Here is a 16,174-nt window from a genome sequence, read left to right on the forward strand (position 1 = left end):
CAATAAAACAAATTACACAATAATATGATGCATGCTATTAAATGAAATAAATACATGATATTTTTAGGATAGAAATGAATATTGAAAATGTTTAAACTTAATCCTTAATAATAATATATGCACTAAAGTAACAAGGTGACATTTACGTATCAAAACAAAAAGTTAGAAAAAAAAATCTTAGCTGTGAAAATTTTTAAAAGCTAATCCCTAATAAGGTGACATTTGCATATCAAAACCAAAAGTCGAAAAAAAATTCTTAGTGGTGAAAAAATTCTTTCATGTAAGGATAATTTATAAATTTTTAGCTAGAAATTGTCTGTAAATGAAAAAAAAATTACAAGAAAAAAAGTATGTTCTAAATCAAAAAGTTGACAAGAAAGTAAATAGATCCTTAAATGAAGAGACCATAACCATTTATAAACTAAAGAAAGTTTTTTAAAAAATCAAGTGAGCATTAAATAAAGGGATCAAATTACAATGATGAAAAGAGACACTTACATTATAAAAAAATATATATAACCTTTATAAAACTTATAAACTAAACAAAGATTTAAAAAATAAAAAAATCAAATAAGCATTAAATAAAGGGACCAAATTATAACGATAGAAAGATCCATTTACATTATAAAAAAAAAATATTTAAACAAAGAAATCAATTGAACATTAAAAGAAGGGATCAAGTTGAAATGATGAAAAGATCCATATACATTATTAAACAAGCTCACCTGACATGTATCATCAACCCATGATTCTTAATCGACTGTTTAAAAAGTGCATCAATTATCCACCCACTCTCCTGTGGCCTTTTGAAGGCCAAAATTACAAAGAAAAGGAAAACGTTTAAACTGTTACCAACGTTAGGATCTGATGAAGACGATGCTATAGAGCTAAAATGTGTGAAGAAAGGAAGGCATAGCTGAAAGGCCACACATACGCACACACAAAGTGAGGAGAACGCAAAGTATAGCTTAAGCTTTAGCCACACTAGTTTTTATAATGTATGAGCGAAACCATACATAGCACACGCTCGTCCACCCTCTCGCGAGAGAGAGAGAGAGAGAGAGAGAGCGAGCGAGAATGCTTACTTATGTGAATGACAGTCTGAGCAGCACCGTCGAGCCCATCTTTGGCTCCAGATACATGCAGTCATCTCTACCCAGGTTTGTCTTCATGGCTTACGTTTCTTACTTTTCTGCAAAAGTTTTAGCTTCAGAAGAGCTTACTAGTCACTAGAAAAGCAAAAAAAGCAGCATGTTTAGCTGCACGTAGGGAATGGGAAGCTTTTATTAGATCAAACAGTCTCTTGCTGTTTTGTCTCTGCTCTGTTATTGGTACCATGTGTGTATTTGAACTGAAGAAAGGTGTTATGAACACAAAATCGAAGTCATGGACTTTGGGTTGGTACGTTTCAACTAAAACTAAGCTGAGAGTAGAAGGGAGGAGCATCTACTGATACTAGCTCTACAATCATAAGGCTATGGGGATGTTGTCAGTAGTTAATGTCGTGTATGATGGAGCTGATGGTTATATTGTCTTGTGGATGATCGCCATGAGCCCAAATCTTGCTCTTTCTGTGAAATGTCAACTTGGACTTTTCTTAGATTCATGCAGGTATACCATGCATGCCGGAAGAGGATTGCTTTGCTAGATGATCTCTGCTCTCACGAAGATGTTCTTGGTATCAGCGCCCAATGCATGCACAGAATTCTTGATTTCTGACAATGATTTTATGCGTAAAAATGATCTACACATGCTGACAATGTTGTGTTACCGTGGAAGTGAATTCACTGATTGGATGGGTAGTCTTTGTTAAATGGTAGCAGATGGTTGCACATGGTATGTAAGAAAGGGGTGTGGCAGCTGCGATAGGGGTCGACACCCATCTGCCCTTCTTAATGATTTCTTCCGTGTACGAAGGTCAACATTTTCATGGACTGTCATTATAAACTGCCCTTCTATGGAATGGGGAGTAAAATTGGGTACTGTTGATGGAAGGGGAGTACATTAAGAGTCCCATTTAATTTAGAAAACATGGACGTGCTATAGCATTGAAAATGGGAAATTAGTACTTAAAACAAAGTTGATTTGAACCTTCATCTATATCCAGGATTCTAGTGGAGAATGTTGTGACCTATACCAAACACATTGCCTTCTTGCATTCTTAATCAAATGTGTTGCCAAGTTACAAAATTTGGTTTGTAATTTGGTGATCTTTCACTATTAGAGGGGAAAAATGAAAATCTTTTGAAAGAAAGGGGAGCCCTTCAAACCACCACAAGTTATGTCATATGGTACATCAAATTAGGTGTGCTTTGATTGTCCTTGAATAATTTTGTCGGAAACCATTGCCTATGCCACTCGAGGCATCACAACCAATCTATGCCACTTGCACTTCTTTGTTCCTGTTTTTGAATTTTTCTCTGTTTCGTTTTGTTACTCTCTCTGGTTTGCATCTGACATTGTGATTTTCTCTAAATCAGGTTTACCTTGCCTGAGAGAGAGATGTCCAAAGACACAGCTTATCAAATTGTGCATGATGAGCTGCTGTTTGATGGAAATCCAAGGTTAAATTTGGCATCTTTTGTGACTACCTGGATGGAACCTGAGTGCGAGAAGCTCATTATGGAGTCTTTGAACAAAAATTATATCGATTTTGATGAATATCCAGCCACCGTCGACCTGCAGGTTTGAAGAGAATACTTGTTATCTTTGCACATCATGTGGCTAGCATAAAATTAGCTAAATTCTAATGAACGTAGTTTTTCTTGTTTCTTTCACCTCTTGTTTTTCTTCATTTCATTCACGAGTTTTTTATTCTAGAAAACGGAAAACTCTTTTGATTAGCTTACGATGGAACGTGATCCTTTTGTTTTTGTTTATTTCGTTCAAGGGGTTATGTGTGTGTGTGTGTGTGTGTGTGTGTGTGTGTGTGTGTGTGTGCATATGTATGTATATATGCATTGTGTGTGCGTGTGTGTATGTATATATGCATGTGTTTGCATGCGTGTATGTATCTATGTATGTATGAATATGGGTGTGCAAAAACCTTGATACATATATGTGCAACTATTCACTGCTTTGGTCCTTAATTGCTGCAGGATAGATGTGTAAACATGATTGCACGGCTGTTCAATGCTCCAGTGGACAACGATGAGCAAGCAGTGGGCACTTGTACAGTTGGCTCTTCAGAGGCTATAATGTTAGCTGGGCTGGCTATGAAAAGAAAGTGGCAGCAGAGGAGAAAGCAGGAGGGGAAACCATATGACAAGCCCAACATGATCGCCGGGTCTAATGTTCAGGCATGTTCGAAAGATTGTTTCATTGCAGGAGATGTCTTAATGGCAGTTTTGGCTTTTAATATATGGTTGGGGCTCGCATTACATATTACATAGTAGAAAGGGAAGCGAAACTGCTTTGTTCAAAACTTAATAACAGTGCGTACGAAGACTATGTACATCTGCACTCCTGACCATACAAGGGCAAAAGAAGGGTCATATGATTATTTCCTCAGATAGTCTTTTATTTTTTCCATATTAGTGCTGTCATAGGGTTTGCATTCACTAGCATCACTCATTCTTAGCATTTTTGTCAATGCTAAAACATGCCTTACAGCAGAAGGGGTAAAGACGTACAAAATTTTGGATGCCTTATTGGCCTACTGAAGGCTTTAGGAGACTCCTAGAACTCTTGGGAGCAATTGGGGACCATTGAATTAAGCTTATTTAAGGGATTGTGGACCATTAGGTTAAACTCGTTGCATAGGGCCACATGGCAAGCCAATGTTTTTTCCTATTCTTGATGGAGTGTTCGAGAGAGGCATTAACTACGGGGCCACACTCACTCTATTTAGTCTTTTAAGAGGCACACAGCCTCCCATTATCTTATGTAGGCCATTGTGACTATTCACCTTGTTTCAGTTATTGAAAGGATCAACTCTATTAAGGGCTTCATATGACCTTTTCAATTTTGTTTTAGAATGTCCACACGGGGCTTCACCTTGTCTATTTTGTAGCCATGCAGGTGACCATGATCGACGAGTCCATTGTGAAAAAAAATCTTAACTTATGCCTTAAAAAATGCCTGAAATATTCTACGCGAGTTTTGCTGAAGTATCTTGTCTACCCGTCCTTTTTCATATGAATTTCGGCCCTTGGACAACCAATCTCTGAATCTTGACAACCAGACTGGAAAATACTTTCAGGAAGACATTAAAGTCACTCCAATTGAAGGTGCCTGAAATTTCGGCCAGAAATATCTTAGGAGAGAACCATGCTTGTCAGTAATAAAAGCATAGCAGTTTCGGTTATTGGCATGCATACTTCGCATAAGTTTACATGCATAAAAATAAATTGATAAGACATGCATATTAGCATGCATGTTCTCACTATATTAGTGTGCATATCCTCACTATATTGGCATCCATATGTAGCATTTAACCTTGAGCCGTCTACGACGTGGGATTAAGTTGCGAATGACTTGTTGGACTTTTGCTGGCATTGATTTTGGAATGACGTGTTGGATTTTTACTGGCACAAGTTTTTTCTGCTTTTGTATGCTGCCAGCACGAAACAAGCTTTTTTATCATGCTGTATTCTTCCTGTATGTCCAGGTTTGTTGGGAAAAGTTTGCTAGGTACTTTGAGGTGGAACTTAAGGAAGTGAAGCTTCGAGAAGGGTACTATGTGATGGACCCTGTCGAAGCTGTCACGCTCGTCGATGAAAATACCATTCTGGTGTGTGCCATTCTGGGGTCTACTTACAATGGGGAATTTGAGGATGTGAAGCTGCTCAATGATTTGCTGCTCAAAAATAACAGGGAGACAGGGTAAGAGTTCGAAGTGTGCCTTAATTGCCCAAGAGACAATATTATTATAAGGAAAGCTCAAAAGAGGTCTTCCTTTTGGTTTACCTGCTCAAAAGCTATGCCTTGCTCTGATCCAGATAAAAAACCTTGTAGTCTAATTATAAGGAATTAGTTTAAAAAATTAGTCTAATCTTGATTTTGGTTTAGTCTGGATAAAAAACCTTGTAGATTAATTTTAGGGAAATCTTCGTTTCAGAAATTAGCCTTACATGCTTCTAGGAGTTGTAATTTCTTCATAAGCTTTTGGGTAGTTAGTAAAAATTGCATGAAGTCATTAGAAGATAATATATTTTGAGGAGGATCACCAGCCCATGATAGGACTTGTTTTTTGCTAATAGGCACACTTTTTGCTTGTTTTTGATGCCTTAATGAGGGAACCAATTGAGGAGTACCTTGACTAGATAGCTAAGCTGTTTTGGCATGATTGGATCTGCTCATGTAACACGGAAAGATTTTGTGGTTTCGTGCAGGTGGGATACTCCTATCCATGTTGATGCAGCCAGTGGTGGATTCATTGCTCCTTTCTTGTATCCTGATTTAGCATGGGACTTTCGTTTGCCGTTGGTTAAGAGCATCAATGTCAGCGGCCACAAATACGGGCTTGTCTATGCTGGAGTGGGTTGGGCGATCTGGCGATCGAAGGCTGACCTTCCTGAAGAGCTCATTTTTCACATAAATTACCTTGGAGCAGACCAGCCTACTTTCACTCTCAATTTCAGCAAGGGTAAGAGCTCTTATCTTGTGGAGATGCGTTATCGATGGAGGAGCTTTAGCTCATTCTTGAAAAAGTGGTTTCTTTGCAGGTGCAAGTCATGTCATTGCCCAGTACTATCAGTTCATCCGACTCGGCTTTGAGGTTTGCTTAATCTTTGTCCAATGATGAATTTGTGGGCTACATGTATGAGCGAAGAGCACGTGCATTTTGGAAAGAGGTTTATTGGCATTGTCGTTCGAGATTCTCTCAAAAGGCAGTGACTAGTGGAGCTTTTAAGAGCTCGCAACTGTGGACGTTAAAATAGCAAGCATGTGCTCTTTTTCTACCCCGAAACCCCCCTCTCTCTCTCTTTCAAAAGAAGGGGGCTTGGTACCCATCTGTATTACGTAATCAAAATTACAGACCCAAAGGCATTACATCAGCCGGTAGGCTCACAAATAGAATGGATCTGACAGTGAAAAAACCCTTAGGATATTCAACAACCACAAACCATAGGGGAACCAGTGAAACAGAGTTTCAAAAGATGGGCAAAACATCAAAAGTTAGGAAGTTAGGAATAGGAGAGATAATGGAAGAAAGTAGCAGAGAGCTGAAGCAGAAACAAGCCACCTTCGACTACGAGGGCAAAAAAACACTCTCTCTTGAAGTTCAAGACTCGTTGGACAGATCTTGAAGGTCTCTGGGATTGTTTCCTACGACGCTAAAATTCTTCTTCTTCTTCTTTTCTCTCTCTCTCTCTCTCTCTCTCTCTCTCTCTCTCTCTCTCTCTCTCTCTCTCTGCATTGTCTGCCTACAGATGCTTTGTTATCTTGGAGATTGAGGGTTTCCTAGTGGGTACCGGAAGCCATCACGGGACTATCTACAATTCCGTAGCTTGTAAAGTGTGGAACATCAGCATTGCCCAGTTTTTCTATTTCTATTTGACAAACGGCTCTTTCATACCTAGTTGGAGGAAGTAGCCGCGAAATGTGTATTTAAAAAAGTAGTTTTTTCACATGATTGCCAAGCTTGACATAGATTTGATGTATGCAGGGTTACACCTCTATAGTGCAAAGCTGTCAAGATAATGCAATCTACCTAGCCAACAAGCTCAAGGAGACCCGCAAGTTTAAGATCATTTCAAAGGATGTGGGCGTGCCAGTAGTGGCATACTCAATCATAAAGATGGCACCGCAGACGCATGTGACAGAGCATGACTTGGCCGAGAGGATGCGGCAATTCGGGTGGATCGTGCCTGCCTACACAATGGCACCTAATTTAGAGCACATAAATGTGCTGAGGGTGGTAGTTAGGGAGGACTTCAGCCGCTCGCAAGCTGAAAGGTTTGTGACAGACACAGAAAAAGCTATGGACTACCTCATTCGTAGATTGGCACCGGCTACCACTTTGTTTAGTAGACAGCATCATGGACATGAGCCTCTGATTGACCAAGGGTATCAAAGTGAAGGCCACCCCCCCAAACAAACCCAAGGTAAACTGGGTTCTCGTGTGGTGGAACAGTTTCACAAACTGTGTATTCGTCGACACGGCAAAGGAGAAACATCTGCACAGAAACAACGAGCTCAGCATGTTCATCGGCGGCAGAGGCTTGCCAAAGTCTGTTGAGACATGCAGACTCACATGCATGTGACTCAAGCCTATGCATAAACCCTTACATTGCTTGGACTTTTTCTATATATCTCTCTCTCACACACACACACACACTCTCACTCTCTCTCTCTCTCACACACACACAAAATAACTTGCAAGCTAAAAGGACCAAGGAAAAGTAAAGGAAATGAGAAGTTTGATGTCAAAAGCATATAAATATATACACAAACATTGTGGTAATGCTCAAATACCTTCTGACATATACAACTCTGACAACCTCCTTATATAGGTGACATTTACTACTCTCAGACAACCTCCTTATATAGGTGACATTTTCTTATATGGGTAACTGAAAAGTCTTTTGACTTTCCAATATCTAAAACTTGAACTTTACCGAGTTTATAAATTGATCCATTGTCCCAAAGATTTTCTATCTCTTGTGATACTTTATATCCTACTAATGAATTAAAACATACATAACCTGTTGTCACAACTGAGATACTTCAATGAGAATACTTCTTCTAGTTTGGACTCTACAAGGGGAAAGAGACACATATATATTCACTTGGTAAATTTTCAATGCCATAGCCCTTGTCTAAAATACGCGACTAGACCCTTCTTGTTTCTTGTTTTAAGAGGGCTCTCCCATAGACCTTCAAAAGGTGCTATTGAGGGGCCTTCAACAAAAAGAGTTGGGGCTTCATAGGGGTGATCATTAAACGAAGGGCCATTCTCCTAAATTCTCTCACACAAAATGTAGGGGGTCCTTCAACCACCCCTACAATAGAGAGCCTCTATAGCTTGGTGTAAGAGGTCAATAAGTCAGAAAGGGGGAGTGTATTCTGAATTTCGTTGTACATTAAACTTGTTACTTGCTTTTGGAGGTCATATGGGTACACCAAATTTTTAAAGGACCCTTCCATTGAGGTTATGGAGGAGCCCTCTAATTGCCAACCCAGTAAGCACTTTGTCCTTTGCATCACTTGCAAGGAATTGCTTCATGATGCAAACTCGTAGAGTTTTCCATGTCTTTGGGGCTTCACTGTCGCCACGTAGGCTAGCCCACCATTGACGAGACGATTTCTGGAAGTGCATAGCTACATGGCGTAGCTTTGAGGACGCCGTGAAGCCCTCGTCTCCAAAGGCCGCATCAAATTGTTGGATGAGGACCAATACTTTGTCAGTAGAACCAAAGGTGCCATCATAGGTGAGAAAAGAGATACTCTTTCCTCCCTCTTTGAACTTCTTGAGCTTTTGTGACCTTCGCCATGCAAGGTAAGATTTGCGATGTCCTCCCCTCTTGTATTTTCTAGGAGAATAGCCAGAGCTTTCGTCAGAAGAGGAGGAAGGTGAAGAATTAGAAGAAGAGGGTGACCTCTTTCTTGCCTTTTTCTTCCTTTGTTTCCTCTCTTCCCTTTCGGAGTGACAAGGAGAAGGACTATGGGTTGACCGTTTCCTCTTGGAAGGAGTTGGTGATCGTCTAAACCGCCGTCTTCATGGAGCCATATCTTCTGAGGAACTTAGTGATTCATTATTTTCTCGTTCTTTGGATTCCTCCTCTCTTATGGGAGAGAGTCTTCTTTTGGGAGTCTCATCAAGAGGCTTTCTAAGCTCTCTCTCCTCTTGGAGAGGAAGGGAAATCCCATAAGCATAAAGTTGTTGAGTAACTTCGACTTGCAAAGCAAGGTTGTCTATTGCTTGTTGCAACTTAGTAACAAGATAATTAACAAACATAGGGGCATCATCATTAGCACCTTCATGTGCAAAATCAAACTTGTTAATGTTCATTCTACTCTCTTGGTTATTCTCTTGGTTATTGTCAGCCATGCTAATTAAACTTAAATATAAAATTTTTTTGTGCTTTGGTACCCTAAAAAACCTTAGTTACTACTCTTGTTTACCTTTGAAAATTAGTTCTCAAGCAGCCACACCTGTGGTTTAGACACTGTTGATTGTTGCAAAGACTAGTGGAGACGGTCTAACATTGCTTGGTTGATTATAGTTCCTATTGAGCTTGCTAGTAGCTCAATAATGGTTAAGCCAAAGGCAAGCCCCGAGAGACTCCATTATTAAGACTATAGTTCCCAACGATGTACCTCGAACCAAGTCCTTCTCAACCAAGATAATAGATCCGTGTCCCACTTACCCTATTGCAATGAACAGACCCAAGCTTTCATGGACAACTTAAGGACCTCTCTTCTTAAGCAAGAAAAGAGAAACCAATAGCTCTGATACCAATGTAATGGAAATGGCCCATGAATAGAGGAATAAAGAGAATTAGAGTGAGAATTTTCATAAGACTACCTTGAGAACATAGAGGGTGAACTTAATTAACGGTAGCAACATAACCATTATACTTAATTAACTTGGTATGAACAATACTTTTGAGAGAGAGAGAGAGAGAGAGAGAGAGAGAGGGAGAATTAGAGAACTTGACAATAGTTGAGGACTGGATTTATGTGAAGCCAGTCCCCCCTCCAATACGCTTTGTATTATACATTCTCCCATAAAGAGAGACTTGGTATAGTATAATCTTTGTGTTCCTTGTGACCTTGGTGATGCTATGAAGATGGAAAGCTTCATGCATCAGGAGCATAACATAAACTTTGTAAAAGCATTAACCATCCCCAGCCTCAGTCCCAAGGCCTCAAACACCTTCAAAGGTGGAGAGAGTTAGCGGGGAATGAGGGTAGGGAAGAGGAAGAAGAAACTTTCATAGGAGAAAGAAACAGTTCCTCACTTATTGTCACTCTTCTTGCTAGCATACATAATTGTTACCATATACATGTGGTAGTGATGTGTGTGAACACACTAGGACCGCCGGGGCATTTTTTCCCTCTTTAGGAGGTTTTTTCCCCCGAGCATTGTATATACGCCCATCACTCTAGGGCTATCTATCTTTCCATTGCACATTAAGTAACACACTCTCTATTGTGTGCATTGAGCTTCCTTCGTCTTCTCCAAGCTGTGTGCGTTTCTCTGAAACCCTAATTCCAACAATTGGTATCACAGCAGGTTACGTCCTCCCGGGCTTAGTCGCCAGCAGCTCCAGCACACACCTGCTCACTTTCTCCGATTTTTGTGAGCTTTGGCGAGCGTTCGCAGGTCGACAAAAATTTCGGGCGAGCTCGTAGAGTTTAGTCTGCTCAAATTTTTTATTCGAGCTCATTTCGGCCTCCGTTTCCACTACAGGCAGGTCTGCACAGGCAATTTTGTCATTTTGTGCAGAATTTCTATCAGTGTTCTTTTTCGCATAACAGGTCCTATAGAGTCTATTGCGGGTCATGCTATATAGCATGTGCAGGTCTCACTCAGTTTCTCCTCATTTTGGGCACTTTTCACATCAGGTGCAGACATTTACCATGGCTGACAACAACACAGATGTGTTCAAGCTATTTTCTGATGAGGACAGATTGGATAAGGACATTTACCCTATGTGGGCTTACATGATGCAACATGTTCTTGTACCAAAGGGCGTCTAGAATATTGTGCAGGGCATTGATGTACATCCTGGTTTTGAGGATGCATGCGATGTTGAGGATGTTGCAGATCTTGCTGCAAGAATTGTTGCTATTAGAGTTGTTTTGCCTACGAGAGAACAATCTCGTTGGGATGTAAAGGATGCACAGGCTCATGCATTGATTGCGTTGTCTATGAAGCGCACCATTGTTCCTCACATTCATTCAGCAAAATCTGCAAAACAGGCTTGGGATATATTGGCTGGTCTTTATGCAAGTTGCAATGAGGCTAAAATTGCTTTGCTGCATAAAGAGCTGGAGTCGAAGATTATGCATGAGGAAGATGATATGGACACTTTCCTTGCTAGTGTCAAGGATATCAATGAGCAACTTATTTCTGTAGGTGAAGTCATTTCACACAGTTCCCTTGTGCAGACTGTTCTTGATGCCTTACCAGATTCTTACCAGACTTTTGCTAGTACTTGGAGACTTATGACCCAAGGAAATCTTGAACTTGTCAAGTTTGATGCATTATGCACATTGTTGTTGCAAGAGTCACTTTCCAAAAAAAAAAAGGACTACACAGCGTGCAGTTGAACAGGCTTTTATTGCTTCTCAAAGAAAGGGTGGTAATAGCAATGCAACCACTGCTTATGGTTCTGCTGCGAGTGGCAAAAATTTTGTTCCTAATGCTTCTGCTGGCAGCAATTTGTCTGGAAATTCTGGTGATAAGGGCAAAAAGATACGTTGCCATTATTGTAGAGCTAATGATCATTTGATCAAGCAGTATCCTAAGTTGGAGGCCAAAGAGGCTAAGAAGAAAGAGGGTGGTTCCACTGCAAATGCTGGTTCCACTACAAATGCAGCCATTGTTAAGTCTTCTGTAAAAGGAGACTGTGATGCTGATGTTGATGCAGAAGGGGCTTTTAGTGTAGAGTGCACTAACAATCCTGTTGTCCATGATGCATGCTTGTCAGTTGCTGCAGATTCACATGTGTGGTATTTCGACAGCGGTGCTACAAAACACATTACCTCACATCGTGAATTGTTCACCTCTCTTGAGTCTGTCCCTCATGGGAATTCAGTCACTTGTGCCAACAATGCCTCTTATCCTGTTCAGGGAGTTGGAAAGATTGTGCTTACTGCTGCAAATGGAAGTTCCTTCACACTTGTTGATGCACTTTATGTACCTGGGATCAATAAGAATCTCTTGTATGTATCCGCACTTGCTAGACTTGGACTTATAGTCAAATTTGTGAATGACAGATGTACAGTTCATGATCTCAGTTTTGGTGATGAAATTGTTGCATCTGGCCTTTTGTGCCGTGGGCTGTATAAGCTCACTTTGTATGACAAGTGTGGACAAAATTTTGCAAAGGAAGTTGTGGATTCAAAGGCTATTTCAGATGGAAAACTTTGGCATGAACGTTTTGGTCATCTGAATTTGCTAGTTTGCTGCGTTTGCAGATATCTGTTATGGTTGCTTCTTTGCCGCCTCTTGAAGCACCCGTCAAACATATTTGTAAAGGCTATATTTTGGGTAAAATGTGATGGTTCAGTTAGGGCCACATGCAGGTTGCAGCTTTGTGCATAGTGATGTTTGTGGGCCCATGCAAACTCCGTCCTTGGGCAATTACCTGTACTTCGTGACTTTCATTGATGATTGCTCCAGGCATGCATGGGTATTTCGCTTAAAGCGAAATCCGAAGTTTTTATGTGCTTCAAACAATTCCTGGCTATGGTTGAAAATGTATCGAAATGTACTATGGGCACCCTCCGTTCCGATCGAGGGGGGGATTATATGTCTCATAAATTTAATGCATTTCTGGCTAGTCCTAGGATAAAACACCAATGTACAGTGCCGTATACGCCTCAGCAAAATGGTGTTACTGAGAGAACAAATAGGTCTCTTATGGAAATGGCAAGATGTATGGTCAAGATTCAAGCTTTACCACATTCGTTTTGGCTCGAGGCTATCATATGTGCCACTTAGATACTCAACAGGTGTCCTACGAAAGCGTTGCAGTCTATGACTCCATATGAAGCATGGCATGATACAAAGCCATCTATTGAGCACATGCATGTTTTTGGTTGTTTGGCTTATGGTTTAGTGCCACAAGTGCAACGTAGAAAATTGGATGATAAGGCTATCAAATCTATTTTTGTTGGTTATAGTGCTGAAAGCAAAGGTTACAAGTTCTATCATTCGCAAACAAAGCGTATTTTGGTTTCACGGGATGTAGTGTTTGTGGAAGATTCTGTTCAGCCCTTGCTGTCATGTACTAGCTCGACAATAATGTAAGCTCATAGAACATTTATGACACTTTGTTGCCTCTTTTTAGTGGTGGAAGTTCGAATGTAAATTCCAATGAGGCAAATGTACAGCCAATGGGGGTTTCCAAAAATGTTATAGATCAGCCTATTACTGATGTAGATGTACATGATGTACTTGATGAGGAAAGGGCTGAAAATGAGCAGGCTAGAGGTATGCCAAAATGGCTGGTGCACACTTTGCGTGACACTAAATTGGAAGGACCTTTGTCTCAGGCTCTCGCCATGCATCTTATGCATCAGATTGTTATGCTTTGGATGTGTCTAGCTTACATGATGCTGAGAAACCTCTGTCTTTTTTATGAAGCACAAAATTCAAAAAATTGGATGGCTGCCATGCAATCATAGTATGATGCACTTATAGAAAATGACACATGGACTTTATATGATTTGCCTCCTGGAAAAAAGGCCACTGGTACGAAGTGGGTTTACAAGTTGAAACACAAGCCGGATGGTGAGAGCGATCGCCATAAGGCTCGACTTGTTGCAAAGGGTTATGCACAGCAAAAAGGCATAGATTATGAAGAAACTTTTTCTCCCACTTGTTGTATGACTAATGTTCGTTTTCTATGTGCATTGGCAGCTCATTTTGGTTGGGATGTACATCAATTAGACATTGTTACTGCTTTCTTGAATGGTGACATATTTGAGGAAGTTTATGTAACGCAGCCTCGCGGTTTTGTCAAGAAAGGACAAGAGGACAAAGTGTGCAAATGTAACAAGGCTTTGTATGGGTTGAAGCAATCTCCTCGTGCTTGGTATGAGAAAGCTGACACTCATTTGTTCAAACAAGGCTTTTGTAATAGTCCAACAGAAATCACATTGTATGTAAAGCGTGAGGGTGATGTACTTCTCATTGTGGTTGTTTATGTAGATGATTTGTTGATCACTGGACCAAATGAGAGACATATTGCTGAATTTAAGGCTGATTTGAGTGCTACTTTCAAGATGAAATATTTGGGGCTTTTGCGTAATTACTTGGATATACAGTTTAAGCAGTGTGATGGTGGTATTGCTTTGTGCCAAAAATGTTGCATAGAAACATTGCTATGTAAGTTTGGCAGGGAAGTGCAGTGCAGAAGGCTAGAGCAGGTGCCAAGTTCCTGGGTAGCTGTGCGCTCCTTGCCGCACTGTCGAAGCAAGGGACTTGCCAATACACCGTGTGCGAGCCACAAACGGCTCCAAGCACACAACAAGCCTAAACTAGCAAGCTCAAGAGAGCAAAGGGTGTGTCACTCACCGCTCTACGCTTGCCTTCATGGTGGATTCCTCGCCGCGATGAAGAAGAAGCTGCAGTCGTGCCGCGCTCAACCGCTTCGCCGCCGTCGTGCCTTCGTAATGCTCGATCGCACACACACTCTCCCTCTCTCTCTCTCTCTCTCACACACACACACACACACACACACACACACACACACACGAGGAGGTGAAGAAGAAGAAGATGGAGATGGAGCAAGAGCACTCTTCTATTGCACAAATGAGAGAATGAGTAAAAATTAGGTTTAGTTGGCTTTTATATGAGTTCACCCCATTCACACTTGGGCGCCCATGCTTAGCCAACTAATCCCTTGAATGTCCCAGTTAAAGTGCGCCTCTCATCGGCGATCACTCTTACCCATTTCCTATTGGTCCGACAAGCCCGGTACCTGACTCTAAATAATACAACGTTTATAGATCATAGGGTGTCCGTGTGCCGTGAGGGTTAACATGCCCCCCTTCCTGATGTAGATTCCGTCCTCGGAAGCTATTGAGTTGAAGCTGGTTCGTCGAGGTGGAAGAGCATTTGAGATGAATGTCCTTAGCCTTCTTCAGTCACTGCAAAATCAAACAACATTGGCACAGTAATTGCATTCTCTTAAAAAGCATATGCAGTTTTAGGTAGACAAATTGATTGGTCAAAGAATTTCAAATAATTTGTCAGCAATGAACATTAAATTGCAATGTAATCAAATGCATAAACAGATGTAAAGGTAAAAAATTAAACAAGTCCGGGGTCGCTAATTTGACGGTCGAAAGGCACTAGAGATCGAATATTAATACCATGGGTAAGCTTCTTAATTTTCTGTGGTCAATTAAGTTGTTTAATCGCGAGAGCCAAGTATTCATGTTCGAGGGCTGACTAGAGGCTATATCTAGAAAACCTTGTAGTTAAGCTACCATAAAAGGAATTTCTCATGAAATCATCGCCTGACTGATTACTTTTTCTTTGACCCCCCAAAGTCTTTTCACATTGATTCAATTATGATGTGGGTGCTTATTTTGTATGCCTTGGGTTTTTTGCTTTTCAAGGAAAAGCGCCCACACTGGGAACCTCTAGGGCTCTAGTACCATAGGCAATACATGTGAGTGAAGTACCAAATCAAGCTGAGATTTCTCTTCCAGCTTAAAATTTTACATTGTGGCACTTTGATTTTTTGTTTGTTCATTTTCAGCATTTTAATTTTGTAACTTTGGGGGGTCATATAACACTGTTACCCTCCCCAGGCTCATCACATTAGTAAAGTCCCTTTATAATACTTAAACTAAAGGTCACTAAGGTTAAGCCCACTAGAAAGCCCTAGTACATTTCATACAATGCTGCCTAAATCGGATTAAGAACCTAAGTAACCATTGCTTATTAGGAAGGCATTCCCCATGGTATTAAGAGAAGATTTCTAATACCTAGCTTGGTCAAACTAGCTTAGTCGGACTGCTTGATTTTTACACCTAAACAAGTGATTATGACAAAAGATTGCATTGAATTAAATGTTTGATACTAAGCCAATGCGCTGAATATTATGCTACCAATCACAATCAAAGCAGACAAACATAGATGCAAAAAGATAAGGGGCAATGCTAATGGACAAGAAACACCTGTTTGTGTTGATGGTCGCGCTTGATCTGAAGTGTGAACGAGAGAAAGGTTCCATGAAGGTCCAAATCCTATCAATAGCAACACGCTCCTGTACACACTAGGAAACAAAAGGAATACCTCCAGGAGGCACATTAGTGGGAAAAGATAACTTCGCTAATCTCTCAACTCTAAAACAGAAACACTCCTATCGTACTAATCTTACCTACCCTCCATCACTCAAGTGATGAGGATCAAAGGTGTTTTATGGCATAGGTTTCTGTTTCACTGTACCAGATGTGACATGTGTAGGTCTGAGTCAATGTTTTGACTTTTAATGTGCATACTCGTTTTCTAATTGCTCTTGCTCTTTTTTTTTTTTTTTGT

The 16,174-nt window shown here is 40.5% G+C and overlaps 1 protein-coding gene across 1 annotated transcript; it reads left to right on the plus strand.

Annotated features, from left to right (window-relative positions):
* The first annotated feature begins 1,003 nt into the window (after positions 1–1,003).
* Positions 1,004–7,561, plus strand: LOC147420081 (glutamate decarboxylase 1-like). Its single transcript, XM_086503897.1, has 7 exons — positions 1,004–1,160; positions 2,481–2,685; positions 3,099–3,299; positions 4,610–4,824; positions 5,334–5,587; positions 5,667–5,719; positions 6,611–7,561. Exons 1-7 carry the CDS (start codon positions 1,078–1,080, stop codon positions 7,181–7,183), a joined length of 1,584 nt encoding a protein of 527 aa, XP_086360023.1. The 5' UTR covers positions 1,004–1,077; the 3' UTR covers positions 7,184–7,561.
* The last annotated feature ends 8,613 nt before the right edge of the window (positions 7,562–16,174 follow it).

The sequence above is a fragment of the Adiantum capillus-veneris genome, chromosome 28 (assembly GCF_014529385.1).
Source record: "Adiantum capillus-veneris isolate H3 chromosome 28, ASM1452938v2, whole genome shotgun sequence".
NCBI classification, from domain to species: domain Eukaryota; kingdom Viridiplantae; phylum Streptophyta; class Polypodiopsida; order Polypodiales; family Pteridaceae; genus Adiantum; species Adiantum capillus-veneris.